The sequence below is a fragment of the Dermacentor albipictus genome, chromosome 4 (assembly GCF_038994185.2).
Source record: "Dermacentor albipictus isolate Rhodes 1998 colony chromosome 4, USDA_Dalb.pri_finalv2, whole genome shotgun sequence".
In the NCBI taxonomy this organism is placed as follows: domain Eukaryota; kingdom Metazoa; phylum Arthropoda; class Arachnida; order Ixodida; family Ixodidae; genus Dermacentor; species Dermacentor albipictus.
Window position 1 is genome coordinate 174,291,623 of NC_091824.1, and position 18,801 is coordinate 174,310,423.

The following is an 18,801-nucleotide window of genomic DNA, read 5'->3' on the forward strand; positions in this document are numbered from 1 at the left end:
GTTTCTAACAGCAGGTTATTCTGTTTTATGTAGAGGGAAACACGGCCATCTTATCGCAAGCGCAGTGACCCCAACATCCCAAGGTCCAAGAGGTAAGTGCACACCACTGTTTTATGCTTTGACGAACTTGGCGTGCTCTGCGTTTGCTTTGCATTTAAACCACGACATGTCATCCCAAGTGTAACAGCACAACAGATGGCGGAAACTTGAATGCATATCAACCGTTTTCTGAAAAGTTGTATGATATGCAGTGGTACTTCTGACTTTTTATGTGGACTGTGTTTAGATTGAGAAAGAAGGGGCACATGGATCTTGCGTGAGAGAAGCCACAAGAAACAGTTTTTGGAAAGTGTGAAAAATATTACTTTGGACATTTTTAGTTCTGGTTAAATGAAGCGGTGCCCTTCAGTGATAAAGAACTTAGACTAGGAAATTTGTTTCACATATGTTCGTGTTTTTGTCAATTTTGCATTTCTTGCACCTTGTGATGCCACAAATACATGCTATGTTATGTGCCCTCCGGGCGACTGTAGTTATAGAAATAGAAAAAAAAAAATGTGGTAAGCATTGTACACATGTTGAATCCCTTATTCTGTGAAAAGGTGTTAACACAAGAAAAATTGCGGGATAAAATAAACTAAGAAGAATGAACTAACTTGTAAGAGTAGAACTGATAGTTGGGCGAGTTGGTACGAATTCATAGTAAAATATTCTTGCGCGCACAATTGACAAGGACACAGTGAAGGAGACACACGAGCGCTTACTCACAACTATTTTATTTTCGGAAAGATACAGAACATATATACCCTAGCTATCAGCGCTGAGCATGTGCAACAAGAGTGGTCAGTAAAACATAAACAGATTAAACACAGATTAAGAAGGTTCAACCAGTATTTAAAAAAGCGAATTCATTTTCAGTGATTACAACTGATGGTTGGCTTATGCATCTTTCAGCGCACTTTTTGATATGAAATGCTTCTGCGATTTCACGTGTTAGTTTATTTTTATCTGAAAACAAAATGTCAGTGTTAAAAAATATCGGATCACAATGACATAGAATGCAGTGGTTCGACAAGTGCGAATGATTTTCTTTACCAAGAGAACGTTCATGTTTTTTTACACGGGTGTTTATGCACCGACCGGTTTGTGCTATGTACATGTTGCCACAGGTCAGTGGAAGCCGGTACACAACACCTATTCTGCATTTTGTGAATTTTTTATCGTCTTTTATACCGCAGCTGCATTTTTTTACCTTATTGTCTAATTTTTTGGAAATAGCTTGGCACAGTTTTTGCACTTTGTTAGGAGCGCTGAAAACTACTTCAACGCCATACCGGCTGGAAACCATACCGGCTGGCAACATTGCCAGCCGGTATGGTTTCCAGCCGGTATGGCGTTGAAGTAGTTTTCAGCGCTCCTAACAAAGTGCAAAAACTGTGCCAAGCTATTTCCAAAAAATGAGACAATAAGGTAAAAAAATGCAGCTGCGGTATAAAAGACGATAAAAAATTCACAAAATGCAGAATAGGTGTTGTGTACCGGCTTCCACTGACCTGTGGCAACATGTACATAGGACAAACCGGTCGGTGCATAAACACCCGTGTAAAAGAACATGAACGTTCTCTTGGTAAAGAAAATCATTCGCACTTGTCGAACCACTGCATTCTATGTCATTGTGATCCGATATTTTTTAACACTGACATTTTGTTTTCAGATAAAAATAAACTAACACGTGAAATCGCAGAAGCATTTCATATCAAAAAGTGCGCTGAAAGATGCATAAGCCAACCATCAGTTGTAATCACTGAAAATGAATTCGCTTTTTTAAATACTGGTTGAACCTTCTTAATCTGTGTTTAATCTGTTTATGTTTTACTGACCACTCTTGTTGCACATGCTCAGCGCTGATAGCTAGGGTATATATGTTCTGTATCTTTCCGAAAATAAAATAGTTGTGAGTAAGCGCTCGTGTGTCTCCTTCACTGTGTCCTTGTCAATTGTGCGCGCAAGAATATTTTACTATGAATTCAACTTGTAAGAACCTTGTGCATGTACAGTTTGGGTGAAAGTTCCGAAGCCACAGTGACCATGCCCGAAGCAGCCATGCTTCGCTATTGTGACATTGCCATCAACAACACTCGTAGATGCTCGCTGGTTGTAGGGAAAAAAAAGAGAGAGAAGGAACATTGTTCTTGCTGCCATTCTGTGGTACGGCAAGAACTAGTGAGCTGTTCCGCATGCCCCATTGCAAGTCTTGCCCTCACTGATGGCACTCTGCGCATTAGAGATCGGTGATCCTAGAGATGTGGCGCTTCGCCAGGAGTGTTTTCTCTGTATTATCGTGCTCCCGACGAAGCGCTCCAAAGCTTTTTCATGCCAGTTGTGTCGCCTCGCCGAGCCCACGTCTTGGGTTTGGCTTTTATGAATGAATTTTCTTTAGCTCGAAAAATTGGAGAGCTACTTCATAATATGCAGCGATATCAACTTCAAAATATTTTGTCTGTGGTTGGGAAAACACTGAGGTTGGTTCCCATTACAACAGCTATCGCATTTTAAACCTGAGACTTTATCTCACCAGAAAACCCCGGTCGTGTGGTAAAGCTTCGTGTTACCAAACAGTAGGCTACAGAGCATCGCGGTATCACCTTGGCAGTGGGTCTTATCCGCAGCCCATTTGCATGACGGAACCATGGAAGGTGAAAGCGCACCTGAATGCCCCACTAACTGACGTGCCACTCTATGATCACTGAGCGTGCGACAGCGATAAAGCGAGAGCGATGTTTCTTCTCGCTCTCTTTCTCTGCAACCAGCGAGCATCTGCGAGCGCCCTTCCGGGCACAGTCGCTGTAGCTTCGGAACGTTCGACCAAGTCTGTACATGTGAGGACAAAATAATATGGTATCTGGGAGCGTGTGCCAAACTGCATTCCTGCACCCTTTAACGAAGCAAGCACCTTCTGTCAAGACATCACATTGCTTACGTGTCTCCTTCATGCTTGTGTGCCTGTCCATACGCTGACCTTTTGCCAGCCTGCTGTAGTAATCACAATGATTGCAGAACATAACTCTAGAAGAGTGTTGTTTGTTTCAGCCATTGTGTTTCAGTATGTCACCATGCACTGCGTGCTCCACATACCAAGAAAGACATCCCTTTTCTAGCATAATCTTCTGCAATCATCACGATTCCTACAGCAAGCTGGCAAAAAGTCGGTGTATGGACAGGCACACACGCATGAAAGGGTGCAAGGGTGCTGTTTGTCAGGTGCTTGCATTATTTTGTTCCCCCCTGTACAGCTGACAGCAAAAGTGTGGAAGTGGAAAAAGTCCAATTTGCTTGTGACTCCACTCGGCAAGTTGAATGGCAAAGCAGGCCCTACGTCATTTCAGTTGAATGTTGATGCATTGGCTGTGGTCAAGCTTTTTTTGTCATCCCGTGCTTCAAAAATTTTTGCAGTTATGGATACAAGTTGTCAGAAAGGAGGTGGATTTAAAACTGCAAGCTACCACTTGTGTACTCTGTTCAGTTGGGACCATTGACTGAGAATGACCCTCATTGTTCGGGTTAAATTGTGAGCTGCATGGCCACAGCATGTTAATCACGTCGTTATATGCTGACGTCATAAAAGCAGAATCGTATAGTGACAGTTGCATTTTATTTCATGCAGACACTTTAGTCGGTTGAAGTCTTGACACACACTGTGTTTTTCTTTATGCAGTGATGTGGACGTTGATGACAAGCCAACTAACCTCAACAACTCGGGCAGCTCCTCCAACTCCAGCCTGTCCACCAGGTTAGCATCCTACGCATCCTGCTCACTATCTATGTTATGCTGTCAACAGTCGCAGCTTTCTCGAGTCTGTGCATGTTGCTGTCATCCCTGATTCATGGCAGAGATTTATGCCTTGAGAAGGCAAGCACTGAAGCTACTAGTTGCTGCTATATTAGAATGTCATTGTATTGCACCTGTGTTAACCTCAGTGAAGAGCCTTCTTTACCTAGTACTATTACAGCAATCAAGTCAGCAGGAGATGTGTGGAAAGTTTCGGTTTATATGCTCATCAAGCACTGAGAAATAACTCTAAGTATATATTCTTTGGTTAATTCTGGTAAGTGTTAGTCATTTCATTCGGGGCTCTTAAACCAGAGGCAGAGATCTTGCACCACTTGCGCAGTTTTGAAACTCAAGCAAGTTGCTCTGCCAAATTGTGTCGAAAGCGGGAAAATGAAGGAAATGCACCATGCTGCGCCAGATTGGCAGCTTTGACTTTGGCAGGCATCAGCAAAAGATCGCCAGTGCGGTGCAGGGCATTGTCTTTGATTTCGAAGCGCTTGTAAAAGTAAATTTCGTATTCTGGCTGGCAGTGGGCATGAACAGCCACACCAAGCTTAGCCCCCCTGAATAAAACTAAAGATAAGGACATTATTTTATCTTGACATCAGAGCCGTGAACGAGGACAGGCGAGAATGTCTGGGGCTTACCCACGCCTTCCTGTTGGTGGAGTGGAGTCACATGGTTATGCTGGCACCGCTTCCACGGAAACGTGCATGATCATCCGCACCATGACCGTGCCAGTGCCATGACAGTTGCTTATGGTCGCGTCGATCGCACTGTTGTGCGATGTGATCGCTGCAATCAAAAAGTGCAAACTGACAAGGCGAGCAGCAAATGAGGGCATGTGCGGTGAGGGGACTTGGAAAAGGGGAGGCCAAGAGAGGAGGAATGTTGCTTCCTTTAGCTTATTCAGGAGGCTTACACCCAATTACTCAGTCAATAATAGAAATGGGAAAAGGAAGATCCCCCCCAACTCCCACCCAATTTCTTAGAACTGTATCAGATCTCAAGATTATGCTATGTGCAGAAAAAGTAGCTTTGATGCACTGAGATCTCTCCCTAATAAGCTTATTGGTAAGTTTTTAAAAGTTACGAGAAATGAAGATGCAGCCATCTCCTTTGGGATAAAATAGGAGCGAGGCATTGATTGAACTTAGCCAGTCCTGTGAGGAAATTTAACCAAATCGCTCGCTAAGACTCCAAGAAGGTACAGTTGTCGTTAAGGTGATTAAAGTTAGCAAAGTTTGGTCACTTTTTTGCTGAGTTATCAACTCTGCTACCACCTAGCCCAAACATGCAATGCTGCTTGACTGACAAGGGTGCCGCCTCTGTCAGCAGGAGCTTGGAGAGCCCGAGCCAATCCTGGGAGGCAGTGCATCGTGGGGAGGTACCCCCGCTGGGTCCTCTGGATGACTCGGACCTGGAGTGGGACCTGGAGCCACCAGACTGGCAGGCTGCTCTGGGCCGCGAGACCCTGCGGCAGCTCAAGCCCAAGGAGAAAAAGCGACAGGACGTCCTCAATGAGCTCTTCCACACAGAACGGTCGCACGTGCGCACGCTGAAAGTGCTTGAGCGCATCTTTCGGCGACCCTTGCAGCAGCAGGAGCTGCTGGCCCCCGAACTGCTGCAGAGGCTGTTCCCCAATTTGGATGAGCTGCTGCGCATCCACCAGGGCTTCAGCACCCTCATGAAGCGGCGGAGAGCACAGGAGCCGCTCATCGGTGACATTGGCCCCATGATGCTCGCCATGGTTGGTTCCCTGTGCTGCACTGGGCAGTGCTTTGGAAAAAGTCTCTTGTGCACATGAAGTTGTGTCCTAACTGGGATTACAGGGCAGAGTGCATGTACCATTCGGGGCAGCTGCTCGACCGATATGATGTGGCAGCAAAAGGAGCAATTTGTAATGATGCATTTTAAAGCCTAGCAGTGAATTCACCATCTCTATTTGCAGCTCTTGACCAACAACTTTGTAACTTACTTTCTTGTGTTTCCTTTGTTTGTTGCTGCTCAGTTCAATGGAGATGAAGCTTTGCAGTCGTCTTTGTGTGCTAATGTGCTTGCCCTGAGTGCCTGCCTACTACATATGGTAGAAAAATGCAATACTGCTGTCAAATATGGACTGAACCATTGATAAAGCTAGCTAAACACACTGAGTGGCCCAGTATTGACATTTGCTAAATTAAGCAACACAGCAGTGGCATCATAGCTCCATGGGTAAACACTAGTGAGACAAGTTCACAAGCAGACTGTGTTTGCCCTTTCATTGGTGAGGTCCATTGGAAACAGGAAACGCATTCCTGCTGGATGAACATGCTGAACGTGTTCATGACACCTGCCCTATCTTTAACCCTTTGAGAGTCGCATGTTCTCGGAGAGAGGTTCCCCCAGCATCGTATTTTTTTAAATTATTGCATATTCAATCTTTTCAGAGCGACTTACTTCGAGAAAACAGAAGAACGTTTTGAGTTGACAATAAAGCAGAAAATGTTTTTTTAATATTTGCAGTTTTATACATAGTTTATTGTTGTACACTTGGATGAACTACCATAATTGATTTTTTACAAATGCGATAACATTCACACAACTTATATTTATGTTTTAAAGGGATACTGAACGAAACTTTTGCCGCTGAGATTTTTAGACCAAATGAAAGCTTGGGTGCTGAAATTGCTTACACAACCTTGTTTTCAGACAGCAACTAGCGGAAAATAATGAATTTGAAGCATGTTTCACAAGATACCGCATCTAGCAGCCACACCATGAACTAGAGGAAGTGCCGTTTCTGTGACATTGTCTGTGCTGTATACCAGCATACCAGCCATCGCCTGTGTCTCTCCACCCGCATGCATGGCACCATACGGCAGCGAACAATGTATCAACAACGCAGCTGGTCTAGGCTGCGTACTTGTTTTCGCAAGCAGAGCTTGTGCCCAAGTCTTCAAAATCATTGTTTATGTTGTGTGCTGCTTTGTAATCTGATCAATGAAGCACTTGGCACAACACAGGAGAATACCTCTACATTGCTGCGTGCAAGGGTGTGGGAAAAGTATCGTTGGGCGAGACAAGCAGTGTCATACTTTTTCAGCAGAGCTGAAGCTTTGAAGAATGTGGGTTAGCGCTGTGCGTCCCTTGTAGCCAACATGGGTGTCGTCAAAGCATGACTTTCTGTACTCCGAACACTTCAAGGATAGTGACTATCAGACGAGCCCTGCTTAATTGCAGAGTTGGGGCAAGTCAGCAAAAGGGCACTATGGTATCGTGGTAGCAGGGACCTTCAATGCCTTTCTTTTGGTCATGACACTTTCGCGTAACGCTATGGGAGAGCTTCATATAGCATCCGCAGTGGACGCACCATAGCGCTGGCGCAATTACAGTAAAATCTCATTAATGCGACTCCCGTTAATTCGGAAATTTGGATAATTCGGACAGCTCTATTGGTCCCGGCCAAAGTGCATGTTAATCTATGGGACCAAACCTTCGTTAATTCGAAAGAATTCGGCCCCACACTGCTTAATTCGGACAAGTGCTGACGGCTGCCGCTACACAAAAGTGTGGTAAAGCAGCGCTGGCACCACAGGAGTGAAACCGAAACCTGAGAGGCATCGCCATCGTCGTCAATTAGTGGGGACGATCGCAGCATCACCGAACGCCGGTGTCTTCTTTCTTCGCTCCACTGCACCTTCGATGCCATTTTCCCTTGTGTTTTTGAGTTGGTATCATCTCTTCTTGCGGAGTTTTCTTTTTTTGTTGTGACCGTGTTTTGCATGCCACCACCATCATGCGCTACAGGGATGGCAACGCCGGCAAAGCGGCAGAAGTACTAAGCCAAGAACTTAGCGACTAAGGTGGAAATTTTACAGGCTTTGAAGAACGGCGAATTGCAACATCATGTTATGACTAAGTACAATGTAAAGCAGAGCACGTTTGGAACATACGTAAGAATGAACAGATTCTTCAAGCCTTCAAAAGCGAGGAGTTTCATGCATCAAAAAAGCAGTTGCGAACCACAGCTCATTCCCAGCTCGAAGAAGCTTTGCTCCAGTGGGTTACTGACTGTCGCAACGCACATCTACCTTTGAGCGGACTTCTCATCATGGCACAAGGTGAGAAGTACGCTGCAATGATGAACGTTGACTCGTTCAGAGCTTCAGAAGAGTGTGCGGTCAAAAGGCCCGCGTTGATGAAAGCGTGACCACCCAGTGGAAAAATGTGGAGCTGCTTGAGCACATCGCTGCATATGAACCAAGTGACGTGTTCAATGCACACGAAACTGCTCTATTTTTCAGAGCTCTGCCCCAGAACAAGAATGGAGCTCTGCCATCCGGAGCTCAGAATATTCACGTCAAACTTGGGCTGTCCAGAGAGCCCACGATGCGGCGGTTAGACTCGGCCTACCAGTCCCCACGTGGGAGCGGCCCGCAGCTCTGCCCTAGGGCAAAGCTTCTCAGGACCTTGTCATTAAAGTTCTTTGTCTGTCTGTCTGTCTGCCCGACAAGACGGTGACTTTCAAAAGGGACCCATGCATTGGTGGCAAAAAGTGCAAGCAAAAGATAACTGTGCTTCTTGCCGCTAATATGACTGGCACGGAGCGCTTGCCACTTGTCATCGGGAACACGCATAAGCCTCTTTGTTTTAAAAACATCAAAAGCCTTCTTGTTGAGTACAGAGCAATCTTCTTAGGAAGGCTTGAATGACCTCGGACATTTTTCGAGGCTAGCTGCAGCAGTTAGACCGGCACTTCACATCTAAGGACTGTAAGATAATTATGGTTGCTGAGAGCTGCAGTCCACATAACTGTACAGTCAAACTGAAGAGCGTCAATGTAGTTTTTTTGCCGCCCAACACTACATGTGACCTTCAGCCAATGGACCAGGGTATTATTCACTACGTGAAGTCAAAGTACCGAAAGCACCTGCTACAGTGAATTATCTTATGCTCAGAAGTTAGAAAGCTGCATGAAGTGGGCTTACTCGGCACGGTGCACATCCTCGCCCACGTGTGGAAAATTTACACCTCCGCAAGTCATCACCAACTGTTCTCGGCACAGCGGTTTTGTGAAGCCCGAGCACGCGGCAGTAGCCGACGCGGTGTTAGTCAAGTCCACCGATCATGACTCCCCGACCTTCGATGCTGTCCTTCCCACAGATGTGACCCTTCAGGACTACATCGCGATTGATGATTGTGTCGCCACGACTGGTCTCCTGACCAGTGAAGAAATTATTAATGATGCCACAGGCGCCCGGGAAGACCATGATTCAGACGAAGAGTCATGCGAGGAGGTGCAGCCACGACCTCATCGCACCTCAGGAGAAGTCATGGAGGTGCTTTTGATATTGGAGGACGTTTGCCAGAGCACTTCCGACAGTTTGCGGGCTTTTGGCCACTTGGAAGTGTTAAGAAAAATTGTGATGTCAGCCGGAATCTGCACGAAAATGCAGACGACTATTGCAAAAAACTTTAGTAAATAAAGGTATGCTTCTTCAACTTTATTTTAATGTTGTTTTTCCTGTTAATTCGTCAATTCGGCATTAGGATAATTTGGACATTTTTCCTGGTCCCGTGAGATCCGAATTAGCGAGCTTTTACTGTAGAAGGTGGACTGGAGCAGACGTCGAACAGACGCTACAGGTGTTCTATGCATATGCGTGCGATTGCACAAGAGTCGACTGCCTGTATCGGCGTGTGAATATTGTCGACACATGCAAATCACCGCCCTGTTTCTGTACACTGTTCAGAACCTTCAGCGCGAACAATTTCAAAACAACTACAATGTCTTCTTTCATTTCCAGCTTCAACTGTTTTCGAAACAGCGGCTGAATTCATTATTTGAATTGTACACTTGGACTAGTCCATCTTTAGAAAACGACTACAGAGCTAGTTGACGTCGCACTTTTATGTCATTGCACCACTCGTGCAATCGCTTTCACTCGCACCTTGCATGGTTGCACGCATGCGAAGCACTGAGAGGTTGACATTGGGCAAGCACCAGCCGCCCACCTCTGTTGCTGCTGCTGCTGCTGCTGTAAGCCGGCACACGACGTCACAGCGTTCTGCGTGCACCCCTACACGTACCGCCGTGCAGCTGCTGCATGCTCACGCTCGTCCAAAAAATACAGCCATCCGTTCAAAAATATGTGAAGTAAACACTGTGTATTGAAACAGTAACATCTTCCGAGTTAAATTTCTATGCTTCCCTCATTTTTTCATATTATTGTTCTGTATCCCATCAATAAGCTTGACACAACTAGGGCCCATGTTTCGGAACGTTACATTTCATTTTCAATATTTATAATGTATCACACGAAGGGTGCCTTTGCATTAAAGACACTGGTGCGATGGCCACTGATCCATCTTTGAACCCACAGCAAGAACAATGAAAAATGGTGGGGATCTTTAGAGAATATGACCCCAGCGACGTGCGGCCATAGCGAAATCGAGGCGTGCTTGTGAGCAGCTGCAAGCATGCTAAGTGGTTCACACCCGTCAGAAAAACGAACTTGGAAACTTGCAGTAAGTAAATGTTCGATCACTAGGTTATATAGTACTATCAGTCCTCTCATGTAGGCTTGTGCAAATATTAATGTCTTGGTTCGAAGTCAAGGTGAAGCAAATAGTAATTAGTGTCGAACAAGTTCAAAGCAAATAGTTGAATAGTTGTGTGATTTACCTAAAACCTTGACATAATAGCCAGATGTTGACAAATCTAAGAAAAGTTGCGTCTTTGCTTGCAAAAAAGGAAACTAGTTTATCTCTAGGGTAGGCCTATTTTCCGAGTGCCATTATAGATATCTTCATGCAGAAAGTAAGTTAAAAAAACTCCAGCTACAAAGAAAATTTATTGATGGACTCTTGGTCCTTGTGCTTAAATCTACTTAAAATTTTGTGGTGGTTGAGGATGCGGGAGCATTTTGAGTTTGCCCATCGTGCATCATCATGATGTTGTGAAGAGAAATGTTGGCAGCGTGATGCTAACACTCTATGCTTTGTTGCAAAAATTCAGCTTGATGCTTTTCGTCTCTATGCAAGCTTAATGCATTCCGTTTTACAAAATGTACAGGCAAAAAAATTTGGGAAAATTAACAATAAAATTCGGTTGCTGGTTATATACGAATTTCGACGAGGCGGGGCTTCACAGCAGAGCTAATTCTCGAGGTGTGGCTTCATGGCAGTGCGGGCCACGCTGCCATGAAGCCCATGATCACACCCCATGAAATGGGGTGTGATCATTTGCAAGTTAAATTTCCCACGAAAGAAAAAAAATTTTTTTTTTTCATCCCGCATTTGCTGCAGAATGACAGCAGGTCAAGTAGGCAGCTGCCACTGTACGATTGCGCTGTAATAGTGCGGGACACCAAAACAAAAATGGCTGCCGGTGAAGCAAGCCGAACGCGATTTTTTTTCTTCTCGTGAGTACATTATGCGCATTGAAACAGTTTCTTCCGTATCAGTAATGAGTAATATCGTTAATATCGGTAAGTTCGCGACATTACCATAGCCATGTCCACTTCGAGAGGACAGAAACAGGTGGGCGCGCTTAGTTGCCAGTGACATAGAAACACATGGCGGGCATGCTGCGGAAACTGCGGGATTTGTCTTCACTAATATCCTAATATGGCACGTTCCCTCTAAGGGTGGGCGAATATCTTAGCTGTGTTACAAGCATCAGCATATGAATGGGGTACACTTCTAACGTATCAGTGTAAACGTGGCCACTATCGTTGCCGCTCACGATTAGTTGCGTGCCTACAAGTGCAGATGAGAAGAATCGAAAGGCGCGTTTTTTGTCGTTGTTGTTGGCCAAAACCATTATGAAGCCTACAAGTAATAAAGCCAAGGCAAGTTTAGTTGTAGCCTTTTTTTTTTTTTTCATGGCAGTGCGGAAAGGGGTGAAAGTAATGAAATGGGGCATCTGCTTAAGAATGTTTGCTGCGTGCAGACTGCTTGGTATGTCTTCAAGAGTCGTTCGCATGGCATTTGACAGCATTCGACAAATGGCAGAGGTTGTCAAGCGCTGATGGAGAAAAGATAACCTTTTCAATACAGTCCCAGTCACGATTTTCGTTTTGTGCACTGTATGTACCGCACAATTGATTGGGCACTATATTTATGGGAGCGCCTGCTTAGTTTGAACTCACTGTTATTCAAATAAATTTCCAGTCCCTTTGGAGTTAGAATTAATGAGATCCTACTGTATGCTCGCTCATGGCAAATATTAAAATTTGAGCCGAAGTGAATATTGAACAGCCTAATATTCAATCAAATATCCGAAAATATTGAATGTGCGCACAAGCCTACTCACACTCTTTACCAGAGGAGATGCACGTGCAGCAGTGTCGCCGGTTTGTGAGTGGCCGCTCGGTAAGCTTACGCTTGAACCACGCAGGCAAGCATCTTGTGGTAGCGCTTTGAGTGATAAGAAACGAGATAAAAATATACTTGCCCTTAACTGGAGACAATATGCATGAGAATGCAGATTATAAAGTGCGCAAGCAGCAGGCATGGGTATGTTGCAGTACGTTAGGTGAAGTGAAAATACTCTCAAACTGTCATGATGGCAGACACTATAAAGTGACTAAAAAAATAACATTTTGAGTTCGACAGATGCCGAGGGGCGGCAGCACGATGGCAATTTTTCCTATAAGTCGGGGAAAGTTGCAACACTTCCGGGGTGTTTTTATAGAGCACTTCATTCCAAAAAAACATTTTAATGTTCAGTCACCACCGTACATGTGCGGCGGTAACCATTAAAAGGTGAAATATGTAAAATGAAGTGCACGAAGGCCATCTCCATATGAGATCTTGCTCACAAGTCAATAGTGAGCCTGTAAAAATATTTAGTTGTAGTCAGTCCTTATAAACTATTATAACATCTCAACATATCACTCCATCACTGTTTTGTAAAATGCCTACTCACAAATTACATAATGAAATTTCCCATCCTTGCAAAAACCTTCTACAAGGCATTGTGCCTCAGGCTACACGTGCAAATAACAGACAGCTTGCAGTTGCCAGGGGTCAGATCTTGCTTTCTGCTTGTGTTTGTGTCTTACAAAAGCTTTTGTATTCCAATAGTTAATGGTAAGCACATGCTATGGGCAAATCTTTACAAAGCTTGTTGGTCACTCAAGAGCTATTTGTACACTTGGCTAATGAGCTTTTGTCTACTTTACACAGAAATATCGCATAACCCCATTTTTTCTTGTGAATTGTCTGCTGGCAGTGGGAATGACGGCTTAGAATGTTGTGGGAGTCATTTTGTTGTCGCTGGAACAGGCCTTGTGTGTGTGCCTTTTTAGTGAGCAACGTTGTAGTAATGAATGGTGCTCATCTGTACCCATGCAGCTGGATGGTGAATCTGGTGAGCGTCTCCAGCAGGCAGTGGCCACCTTTTGCCAGCACCAGTCTCTAGCCCTGGAGGCCCTAAAGGCGAGGCAGAAGAAAGACCAAAAGCTGGCGCAGTTCCTTGTTGTGAGTCATCTTATACATTCTTCATCTGCATTGAAGAACATTTGAACCAGTAACCATGTGATTAGTGGACAGAATAGCAGGTGCAATCTGTTGGAATATAGTGAATATTAAGAATATGGTGCAACCTGTTGCTGTGAGGGCACATTCACACTGGCTAGCCGTAGAGGTCATGGGAGGAAGTGGGCCATAAAGTAACGATAACAAATGGTTGCTTTGGTCCAAAGGTGACCAGTTTAGGTCAGTCACTTGCTGTATTTGTGCAATTTTAATGCGCCCCTGAATTTAATGCACACTCAACTTTTGCGAACTTGAAGGGAGACGAGGCACTTCAAAAAACATTTTTTTTTAAACAGTTTGAATAAAATTTGGCCAGTTAATGTGTTTTCACCAGCTGATCTCAAAAATGAAATATTTTTTTGTTTCTGTGTCAGATATTCCTTGATATCCAAAACAGGATGTTCTCTGTTTAAGGCCTAATTAGCTAATTAACAGCAACTTGCATGGCAACCTATAGCACACGGAATCAATTCTGAATGTTCATAGTGTGTTGTAAGCTATAGATAGTTTTATACAAACGATAGCTGTAGAAAACGTTCCTGCGTGATACGTCTCAACCTGGCACTCCAAACCCGCCCAGACAACGCCCGCCAGCCGCGATGTTAGTCGTGCCATGATGGCGTCGTGCAAGCGGAAGGCGCTTTCCCTTGAGGAGAAGCTGGACGTGCTTAACGCAGTTGATAAGCAGCCAGCACAGAAAGGGGTCGACATTGCCAAAGACCTATGCCTGAAAATTTTTTTTTTAATTCTTTGTCGATTTTGATGAAACTTACTGAGTTTATTTATTTCAATGTGCTAGTTTTAAATATACATCCAGTTTTCTTGCAGAGCAAATAACTTTCCAGAAATTGAAGAATTTGAGCTTTGTTGCATAATTTGCTTGCAGGTGAGGTATCTACCAAACTATACATGGCATAATAAATATCGACATAGAAAAATGACGTGGAACTAACAAAAAATGCAAATAAGCAAGTATGGTGTTCTAACCCAATGTTATATCAAATGAGAACATTGCAAACTTCAGTGAGAGAAATCCATCTAACTGCTAAAAAAAGAAAAAAAAATTAATTTTTTGATTAATGCAACATTATTTCATTCATTTGCACTTTACACAGCTTTGCCTCTCTGGAAAAAAAGAAATTACAGTGATAGCACAAGTAAAAGCAGAGATAATGCACCTCCAATACGGCATCATCATCAAAATAGTGGTTTTGAGAAAACAACAAGAAACGTTTCACAATTGAAAGAAAGTTTAAAAAACGGCACCGAAAGCCATCGGTAGGTGCTAGGTATAATTCATGGCCGTTTGGTCATTGCCGGTTGATGCCATAGCATGCACTGTGAGTACGTTCACTTCAAAAGAATTGCACGCTTTCGGGCCCTCAATTCCCCGCAAGCTCTGTCCCGATACAACTTCACCACAGATCTCGCAAACCACAGTCAATTTAGTAGCAAGACCGTAATCCTGATTGCTCCGCACTAGCTACGCAGAACCACCGCAAGTATTACACGAGAAAATGACGAGGTTGTTCACTGCTGCAAGTCCGACGACAACGTAAGGAATAGCGGGCTTCGTGACCGAGGCTGTTGCACTATCGGCGGTCAGATCTTAAACAAAACACTCAATCTTTCGCTCCATGGCCATCGTAGATGCAGTCATGTTGAGCGTAGCTTTCTCGTGCGCTCTTATCTTATCCACGTCCTCTTCAGTTATGACAGCCATGTTCAACTCTTACGACCGTGTAACCGGCGGGTGGATATGTGGGATCCGGCCAAGCAGTGAGGCGTCGACATTCGGCGGCGGTACGACTTCAGCGGCGAGCTGCCTGATATCTTGTGCCGACTGCGACGACAGAATCTCTTTTGAAAGTTTCTTGCGTCTCGTACGTTTCCACCCATAACAATTCACGGAACGAAACTTTGTCGGACCTCCAGCATATGCAGCATCGCAGTCACGAGATTAAGACTAAATGGCGGCTGTTTTCGTCATTTGAGCGCTCGTGGTGCTTGGAGCCAATTATGACTCGCCATCTTGGTCACATGCTCAATCATCATTATCATCAGCCTATTTTATGTCCACTGCAGGACGAAGGCCTCTCCCTGCGATCTCCAATTACCCCTGTCCTGCGCCAACTGATTCCAACTAGCACCTGCGAATTTCCTAATTCCATCACACCGCCTAGTCTTCTGCCATCCTCTACTGCGCTTCCCTTCTCTTGGTATCTATTCTGTAACCCTAATGGTCCAACGGTTATCTAACCTGTGCATTACATGACCTGCCCAGCGCCATTTTTTTCTCTTAATGGGGGGAAGTGGCAATGAAAATTTCTTTTTATTTATGGGAATAAATTGACAAAATTTGGCTTGCAGGTCTGATTTGTTATGCTGATATAACTGAAATCAGTTTTGAGCTATCTATTATAGTTCTCAAGTTAGAAAACTTGACATCCTCTAATGGTTGCCCCCCCCCCCCAAATTAATTAATTAATTACACTTAAGTTTGTCAAGATTTTCATACCAGCATGTTCAAAAAAGCCCATTATGTGCAATAAGGCTATTGGTTTATTTTTTAAATGCCGAAATAAGCCCAAACGCTTTTTTTTACATTTCTGCGCATATTGTCTTATTAATGACCTTTGCCAAAAAAAACATTATAATTTTTTTTATGAGGTGCAGATGAAAATGGACAGCTTTATTGCACTCGTCAATGTTTCACGATCTAAGTGCAAAAGACAGAATGATTCTGTCTTCATTCGTTGTGAAATCGGAGCTCAAAGTTTAATTTGCGGCAAACATCAAAATATTTAGTTTGAGCACCTAAAACCGGCGTGTAATGTAGTCCTTTGCCAGTGAGGACACATTTTCTTTACATGTTGAGATAATTTTTCACTTCTTTGCAGCAGTTTCGTGTGCCTTTGTTGCCTTTTTGATACGTTGTGCATCCTTTTCAGCAGCCCGCCGCAGTGAACACGATCCTGGACTGTATCCCAGTTGCGACGTAATTGTTTGCAGTGCTCTTTCACAGCCAGCATTGAAATGGCAGACTGCATCGGCCACAGCACTTTCAACACTCGGGAGTGAAGCAAACTGATTTTTTTATTGGAGTGACCAAATGACATTGTTCAGCGACTCGATGGCGTTCTGTGTTTTGCCTTGCTGGCATCTTTCAAGGAGTTCTCTTGCAGATGGATGCTTATATACATAGGCAGGAGTGCTGCTCGAACATGTGCAGGAAGCTGCAGGTTGTGTGCAGGGGCTGGTTGACCTGAGGCCACCGCAGAATTAAACTTGCACCAAGCGTTCACGCCAGTGGGACAGTGCTCGTGATGCGGCTCATCATCGGTCGATGTTATACGGTGAAAAGTAGCCATGATGGCCTTTTCCATAGCAGGCACATTATTTGGCTAACTTTTTATGGCTAAGCCATAATAATTTTAGTTTTTTAATTAAACCCTGTGTTAGGCAGCCCTTTCCACTCGTGCTGAGCTCACGGTCCTTGCGCTTGTTTTTCTCGACAAGGTTGTGCAAAGCAGTTCCCATTCTTTTTTTCACGTGATTCACACACTCTTGTGTGTGTATGGGTATGAAACCATACACCTTCCCTTCACTGAGGGCAATATAAGTGTGGCTATCCCCATCACAAAGGACATTTGTGTAACGGAGCTGGTGTTTCTGAAGAGACCGCTGAAACATGGTTTTTGCTGCAATTATTTCCATTTGCCCTGCACTTGCCTCGGTGTTTCTTTGGCATTGTGGTCAGTGTTCTTCAAGCCACTCTGAATGAATACTGTCTCCGGGCTTTGCGCCAAGAGAACATCCATGGCAATTATTGTAGAGGACACAGTGCTCCAAGGCAAGGTCAGAATATAACTCAATACCACAGCCAACACCAATGTGACTTGTGTGGCCTCTTGTCATCCAAGTGCCATCATAGATCACATCAGCGTTGCCTGGGGCGCATCCAAGTTCCCTGTAGATCTCGCGCACCTTCTGTGCACTTTCGGACTCTACTGTCATGGCTGCTGAGGCAGTGGCAGGGTGACTGTGCCTTCAGTGCAGCCTTGCATACGATTTGTGATGCAGTCCTCGATGAAAAATGTCCATGTGGGAGAAAACATCATTCGATGTGGCTTGCTTTTTGCCTACTGGCTGCACAGCTCTCAGTGCACGAACATTCACTTCGAAAGGGTTGACCTTCTGAGTGCCATCACATCTTGGGGATGACCACCTTTTGCTTATCAGCCCACAGTTGTCACACAACAGTTCCATTTTAGTCTCAATCCCAAGACATGGCCCAGTTTCAACACGAATTGATGTTTTCCCACACTGATTGCAGCTTGCTGCAGAGAGCAGCTCGTTTAAGAGTGCTTTATATACAATGAAAAATGATGATTCGGGAACCACGTCGTCGGCACACACTTCTTCTTTCAAAAGCTGAAATTTCCTCTTTGTTGCAGAGGTAGATGACAGCGCATTCAAAACATCTGCTCTTGTCTCCGCTCGTTTCGGAATCTCTTCATTCGTGAGAATTGGAGCTGAAATCCGCAGCTGAATATTTCACACGTCTGCTCTCGCCGATGTCTCATTGCTATCACGACCACGCGCGGACACGTCGTCACCACAACCCACGGTCACATCACCAGCGCACGTGGTCATATTATCACCACCGCACGCGGTCGCATTGTCAACACAGCCCATGGTCGCGTCGTCAACACAGCCCACGGTCGCGTCGTCAACACAGCCCACGGTCGCGTCGTCAACACAGCCCACGGTCGTGTCGTCAACACAGCCCACGGTCGCGTCGTCTACACAGGCCACGGTCACGTTGTCACCAGCGCACGTGGTCCCATCGTCAGCACTGCATGCAGACGCGCTTTCCCGATCACCCGCATGCGCCGGTCGCACCTCGTCGACACGGGTGGCGGCATCCGCTTGTGTGGGTAGTTTTCACCTTCTGTTCCACTCCTTTCGTCATTTTCCGTACGGGTGAGCCGTTCGGAACTTGCTTCCTTTGGGGCTCATGGAACACGCACGTTAGGGTAGTTCGGCTGCCACGATGGTCAAGCGCAATGAACGGAACACGCAAGGCGCTGCTGCGCCAATGCGCGCGAGTTTGTTTCACGGGCAATTAAAATGTACAGCAGCCAATAGGAGCGCTCCATGTTCCCCACGTGACTACTGCGCCCAATTACGATGTCGCTTTTACCTCTTTTTCGGCCGCGTATGCTGGTTTTATTTTTCGGTGGTGAAATATGGCGCAATGGCTATCTTGAGCTCCGATCTCTCCCCTTTACGATGATACCAAGATGGCGGCGCTGCGTCATCGTGTAGCCGAGCTATCCGAGGTGCGACGGCACCTTCCGAAGCCTGATTTTTTCTCAATTTTTTATGACGGAGCTCTAGGAAAGTGCTGTTTTCTCGATTTCTACCGCTTATTTTGTTAT

General features: G+C 45.0%; 1 protein-coding gene across 6 annotated transcripts in view; it reads left to right on the forward strand.

Annotated features, from left to right (window-relative positions):
* The window catches only part of LOC135913605 (rho guanine nucleotide exchange factor 11-like), a 253,038-nt gene that overhangs the window by 186,412 nt on the left and 47,825 nt on the right, over positions 1-18,801 (forward strand). For 5 of the 6 annotated variants that reach the window (XM_065446119.2, XM_070537837.1, XM_065446122.2 and 2 more), the window contains 4 exons: positions 34-92; positions 3,716-3,790; positions 5,168-5,582; positions 13,175-13,300. In XM_065446119.2, the coding sequence (XP_065302191.2) occupies positions 34-92; positions 3,716-3,790; positions 5,168-5,582; positions 13,175-13,300 (675 nt within the window). The remainder of the gene's footprint in view (positions 1-33; positions 93-3,715; positions 3,791-5,167; positions 5,583-13,174; positions 13,301-18,801) is intronic. The other variant, XM_065446121.2, reaches the window with a different exon arrangement.